Here is a 6,000-nt window from a genome sequence, read left to right as displayed (position 1 = left end):
AGTCTTCTCTCCTTTCTTTTTAGAATTATATCATCTCGGAGATCTGCTGGCATGCTCTCATCCTATCAGGTGAGGCAGATCAGGGCATGTAATGTGTCATGAGGGAGATGAGGTCATGAATCATGAGAATATAGGAAGTAATGTTAGGAAGTTAGTGAAAGACGCCGAAATTGGTGACATAGTAGACTGTGAAGAAGATTATCTAAGAATACCTTGTGATTCTTGATCAGATGGGCCAATAACCCAAGAAGTATCAGCCGGAGTTTAATTGAGATAAATAAGGTATTGCATTTTAGTAAGGCAAAGCAGGACAGGACTTACACAGTTAATGGTAGGATCCTGAAGGGTGTTGTTGAACAGAGTGATCTTGGGGTGCAAGTTCATAGTTCCTTGAAAATGGTGTAACAGGTAGAAAGTAGTCTCATCAATGATGGCTGGTGGTATTATTGAATTTGAATTCAATAAACTTTGGAATTAGAAACTAGAAGTTAAGGGCTGGGATATTAAATAATACGTGGCTATACACCTTGATTCCAGTTTCCCTTTATCAACATTGGATGATGTTTTTCATCTTGCAATGCTGCAATTCTTCCTAAAGTGGGCAGTAAAACTTTATGCACTTCTAAGGGATGTCCAATAAATACTGGTCTTGCCAACAACACCCACAATAACTAATGTTGATAAAACCTCTCATTCACCAGGCTTTTCCAGTGCAATTTCGATACTCGGGAATGGCAAGCTGTAAAAGTTTTTCTGTTCTTATTTTAACTGTTTCTGCTGGATTTTTGGCAATATTGTGGAGAGACACTTTTGATCTTGGTAAGGACTTTTATGACTTTTGATGCAATTCATTCTGCAATCTAGAGGGTCACTTTGAGCTTTCCCAACTTTAATTGAGAATCAAAAAGCGTGGCACTGGAAAAGCACAGCCAGTCGACGTTTCAAGCATAAGCTCTTCATCAGAAACCACACCTGGTGAAGGAGCCGCACTCCGAAAGCCAGTGCTTTCAAATAAACCTGTTGGACTATAACCTGGTGTCATGTGATTTTTAACTTTCCCCCTAAGGACATTCCTTAAAATGTAGCTTCTTGACTGAGCTTCAGATCATCTGACTTAACATATTCTTATATTCTCAGTATCAAACCTTGTTTTATTACACTCCGGTGAAGATGTTTATTACCGTAAAAGTGTTGTGTACAAGTTGTTGTTGCCTCACTAGATATTTCTGTGTTCTGTATTTGAGTGTGAGTCTGGCTCAGTTGGTACGGTGTATTGAATTCAACTTTTTACTATATTCCTTGAAGAACACAAAAAAGCCACATCCAGCGGGTGCTTGTAAAATCCAGAATCCCTGATTGAGAGAGTGTGTGAGAGTGAGATTCTGAGAATGAGAGGGACACAAAGTCTGTGAGTTGGTGAGAGAGTGACACACACACAGAGTCTGTGAGTGAGGTAAGAGAAAGATACCATCTCGGATTGAGAAGTGAAAGCCTGAATGTAAGAATATGAGAAGGAGAGGCACAGTCTATTGGTGAGACTGAGGCAGTGTGTGTGAGAGGGAGAGAGGGAGGCATTGTTGTATAAAGGTAGGTGTCTGAAAGGGTTAATACTGAGCTGTGCCTTAAGCATAACCCTCAAGTGAGAGAGTAGATGTGCCTGAGAGAGTGAGGCAGAGAGGGGAGTGTTTGTAAGTAAGAGAAGAGTTGGAAGAGTGTGAGAGTATGATAGAGAAGGGATTATGTGCAAACATAAGAGACAGGATGTGTGTGCAGGAGGGACTGAGAAAATGGTGAGTGTGTGAGAGAGAGGAAGGGACTAAATAAGATTCTGGGACTGGGTGTGAGCAGTGAACTCAACCTCTCCTCCAAAATCTAACATGGCACTAGGCTGGACAAGGAGGAAAACCCAGTCTGTAAGGCAACCCCTTCTCTCTGTCACTCTTGCATGAGTTTTGCGGAGGTCAGTTTGAAGGATATATCGCCAGATGTAAATGCACAGTGATGTTTTCTAAACATAAAACCCAAACATAGCTTCTCTCGTCTTCTTTTCCCTGATGATGAGGGCTTGCAGCCAAGTCTATCTCTGTCTATGATTTGGACTGGGTGTGCAAAGTTAAAAATCACACAACACCAGATTATAGTCCAACAGGTTTATTTGAAAGTATTAGCTTTCGGAGCACTGCCCCTTCATCAGGTAGCTGGGGAGCAGGATCATAAGACAGAATTTATAGCAAAAGATCACAGTGTCATGCAACTGATACAATATATTGAACAAACCTAGATTGCGTTAAGCCTTTCATCTTTTAGAATGGATTGCAGCTTTCAGTTTATTAATGAATTGAATTGAATTTATTGTCATGTGTACTGAGGCACAGTGAAAAGCTTTGTCTTGTGAGCAATACAGTCAGATCACAGAGTTAAGCAGCATAGATAACTTAATAATAGGTAAACAGCGGCAAAAACAAAAACACAGGTACAGGCAAATATTAAGAGCTTGTGAGTTCATTCAGTATTCTAACAACAGTAGGGTAGAAACTGTTACGAAACCGACTGGTGCGTGTGTTCAGGCTTCTGTACCTTCTCCCCAATGGTAGAGGTTGGAGAAAAGCATTACCAGGGTGGGATGGATCTTTGAAGATGCTGGCGGCCTTTCCTTGACAGCGGGCCTGGTAGAGGGATTCTATAGATGGGAGGTTGGCCTTTGAGTTTGTCCAGGCAGAATTCACCACTCTTTGTAACCATCTCTGATCTTGAATGGTGAAGTTGGCATACAGGTAGTGATACATCCAGACAGAATGTTCTCGATGGTGCACCTGTAAAAGTTAACTAGGCAGAAGTGAGGACTGCAGATGCTGGAGATTAGAGTAAAGATTAGAGTGGTGCTGGAAAAACACAGCAGGTCAGGCAGCATCCGAGGAGCAGGAAAATCAACGTTTCGGGCAGAAGCCCTTCATCAGGAATGAGGCTAGAAGCCTTGGGGGTGGAGAGATAAATGGGAGGGGATGGGGCTGGGGAGAAGGTAGTTGAGAGTGCAACAGGTGGATGGAGGAAGGGGTAAAGGTGATAGGTCGGAGAGGAGGGTGGAGCGGATAGGTGGGAAGGAAGATTGACAGGTGGGACAGGTCATGAGGGTGGTGCTGAGCTGCAAGTTTGGAACTGGGGTAAGGTGGGGGGAGGGGAAATAAAGACTTAACCTACACCACGCGTTTCATCACTTCCGCCCCCTACATCATCACTGACGTCACGCGTTCCGTGACTTCTGTCCCCCTAACTGCTGTCATCACCACTCACCTGCACACTGCCAGCACTCCCCTCACAGATCCCACTGTCACCATCCCCGTTCCCCAGGACCCCGAAGGGAACATCACCTCTGCAAATGATTCCACCCCCATTCCTCCTACCACCATGCCCACTCCATTTACAGCATCCGCCCCCAATCCCAGCTCCACACCTAAACGAGGTCCTAGCTCCCAGTCTTGCCGAGTTTTCACCATCCCTCCAGACCTCCCACATGTTGCAACTCTACAAGACATTGGTTAGGTCACTTTTGGAATACTGCGTTCAGTTCTGGTCTCCCTACTACAGGAAGGATATTGTGAAACTTGAAACGGTTCAGAAAGATATACAAGATGTTGCTGGGGTTGGAGGGTTTGAGATTTAGGGAAAAGCTGAATAGTCTGGGGCTATTTTCCCTGGGACATCAGAGATTGAGGGGAGACCTTATAGAGGTTTATAAAATTGTGCAAGGTATGGATAGGATAAATACACATGGTTTTTTCCCCTGAGGTTGGTGAGTTCAAAACCAAAGATCATAGGTTTAAGGTGAGAGGAGAAATACTTAAAAGGGACCTAAGGGCCAACATCTTCATGCAGAGGGTGGTGCACGTATGGAATGAACTGCCAGAGGAAGTAGTGGAGGCTGGTACACTTACAACTTTTTAAAGGCATCTGGATAGATATATGAATAGGAAGTGTTTAGAGTGATATGGGCCAAATGCTGACAAATGGGATTCGAAGCATTTAGGATATCTGGTTGGCATGGACAAGTTTGACATATGGGTCTGTTTCCATGCTGTACAGCTGTATGACTCTATGGCAGTACGGTGTCTCACTGGTTAGCACTGCTGCCTCAGAGTGTCAGGGATAAAGATTCAACTCCAGCCTTGGGTGACTGTCTATGTGGAGTTTGCACATCCTCTCTGTGTCTTTGTGTGTTTCTGCTGTGTGCTTCAATCTCCTCCCACAGTCCAAAGATCTGTAGATAAGGTGGACTGGCCATGCTAAATTGCCCTGTTGTGTTCAAGGATGCACAGGCACTATAAATATGCGAGGTAAAATTTCATTTTAATTAGAGTGATAATAAAGGAATAAATGCTGTTAATGAATTCTTGTTAATAAATTCCTGATAAAAATATGACTTGACATCCAGAACTTTGTTGTAAAATATGACTGTTTCTCCCAACACCAAGAAAGGACTCCTTTGACTTCTCACATAAATCCTCTGAATTTTTTCAGATAAATGCTATCATTCATGTAAAATTTCACATATATCAGCCACAGGGCCATCATTATCGAATATGTGCTCCATAACTAAATAAACTACCCACCAAAGTCACAGTGAAGTGCTTGTTTGTCTCCAGTTTAATTGAGATTTCCAAGTGGTCATGCAATCTTTGATGTGGGGCTCTGAATAGAGATGCTTGATTTTTAGTAAAGATAAAGTCCTTGGATGGATGTTTATTTTTATAAAGGATCAGTAGTTGAAATAATTTAAATAATTGAATGGGTTTTTAATCAATTAATCTTTATGAGATTTGTTAAGTAATCAATGGACACTTGGAATTTTACGTTATTTCACCTCAGCATGACTCCTGAGGTGTGTCCCTGTTGGAGGTAATGACAGTTAGCACGGAGTGTGAAAGGACAAAAGGTAACGGTTTGGACTGTGGGTTGACAAGAGTTGACATTAAGTTGGTATGGGGTTTATAAGAGCTGAAAATGTGTTGCTGGAAAAGCGCAGCAGGTCAGGCAGCATCCAGGGAACAGGAGAATCGACGTTTTGGGCATAAGCCCTTCTTCAGGAATGAGGAAAGTTTGTCCAGCAGGCTAAGATAAAAGGTAGGGAGGAGGGACTTGGGGGAGGGGCGTCGGAAATGTGATAGGTGGAAAGAGGTCAAGGTGAGGGTGATAGGTCAGACTGGGGTGGGGGAGGAGAGGTCAGGAAGAAGATTGCAGGTTAGGAAGGTGGTGCTGAATTCGATGGATTTGACTGAGACAAGGTGGGGGGAGGGGAAATGAGGAAACTGGTGAAATCCGAGTTCATCCCTTGTGGTTGGAGGGTTCCTAGGCGGAAGATGAGGCGTCCCTTTGCCGATCTCCGACTGCATGCCTAACCCCGCCCCCACGCCTATTTCCGTCACCACGTCTAACCCCGCCCCTTCGCCTATCGCCATCACCACGCCCAACCCCGCCCCCACGCCGATCTCCGTCCCCGCCCCCAGGCCTAACCCCGCCCCCACACCCAGCTCCAGCCCCACACCAGGTCCTAGCTCCCAGCCCTGCCGAGTTTTCACCATCCCTCCAGACCTACCCCTCTCTGAGGACGAAAGATCAGTCCTCAGCAGAGGCCTCACCTTCATTCCCCTACGCTCTCAGATTAATGAGTTCAACACGCGGCATGACATCGAACAATTCTTCCGCCGCCTTCGCCTCCGTGCCTACTTCTTTAACCAAGACTCTCGCCCACCCTCTGACGACCCCTTCTCCCGCCTCCAACACACCCTATCCATCTGGACACCCCGTGCTGGCCTCCTACCTGCCCTTGACCTCTTCATAGCCAACTGCCGCCGCGATATTAACCACCACCTGAACTCCCCCACCCCTCTCACCCACTCCAACCTCTCACCCTCGGAACGCGCAGCCCTCCACTCCCTCCGTTGCAACTCCAACCTCACTATCAAACCAGCAGACAAGGGAGGTGCGGTAGTAGTTTGGCGCACC

At 45.2% G+C, this 6,000-nt stretch overlaps 1 protein-coding gene across 1 annotated transcript in view; it reads left to right on the top strand.

Annotated features, from left to right (window-relative positions):
• The first annotated feature begins 344 nt into the window (after positions 1-344).
• The window catches only part of LOC122565412 (hydroxysteroid 11-beta-dehydrogenase 1-like protein), a 28,570-nt gene continuing 22,914 nt past the window's right edge, over positions 345-6,000 (top strand). Inside the window, exon 1 of the mRNA XM_043721362.2 lies at positions 345-819. Within this exon, the coding sequence (XP_043577297.2) occupies positions 675-819 (145 nt within the window). The 5' untranslated portion in view covers positions 345-674. The remainder of the gene's footprint in view (positions 820-6,000) is intronic.

This window comes from Chiloscyllium plagiosum, unplaced genomic scaffold (genome assembly GCF_037043375.1).
Source record: "Chiloscyllium plagiosum isolate Xiang-an unplaced genomic scaffold, Cpla_swu_hap1 HiC_scaffold_28, whole genome shotgun sequence".
In the NCBI taxonomy this organism is placed as follows: domain Eukaryota; kingdom Metazoa; phylum Chordata; class Chondrichthyes; order Orectolobiformes; family Hemiscylliidae; genus Chiloscyllium; species Chiloscyllium plagiosum.
Note: the sequence above shows the minus strand (reverse complement) of the source record. Positions and strands in the feature narration are given on the sequence as shown.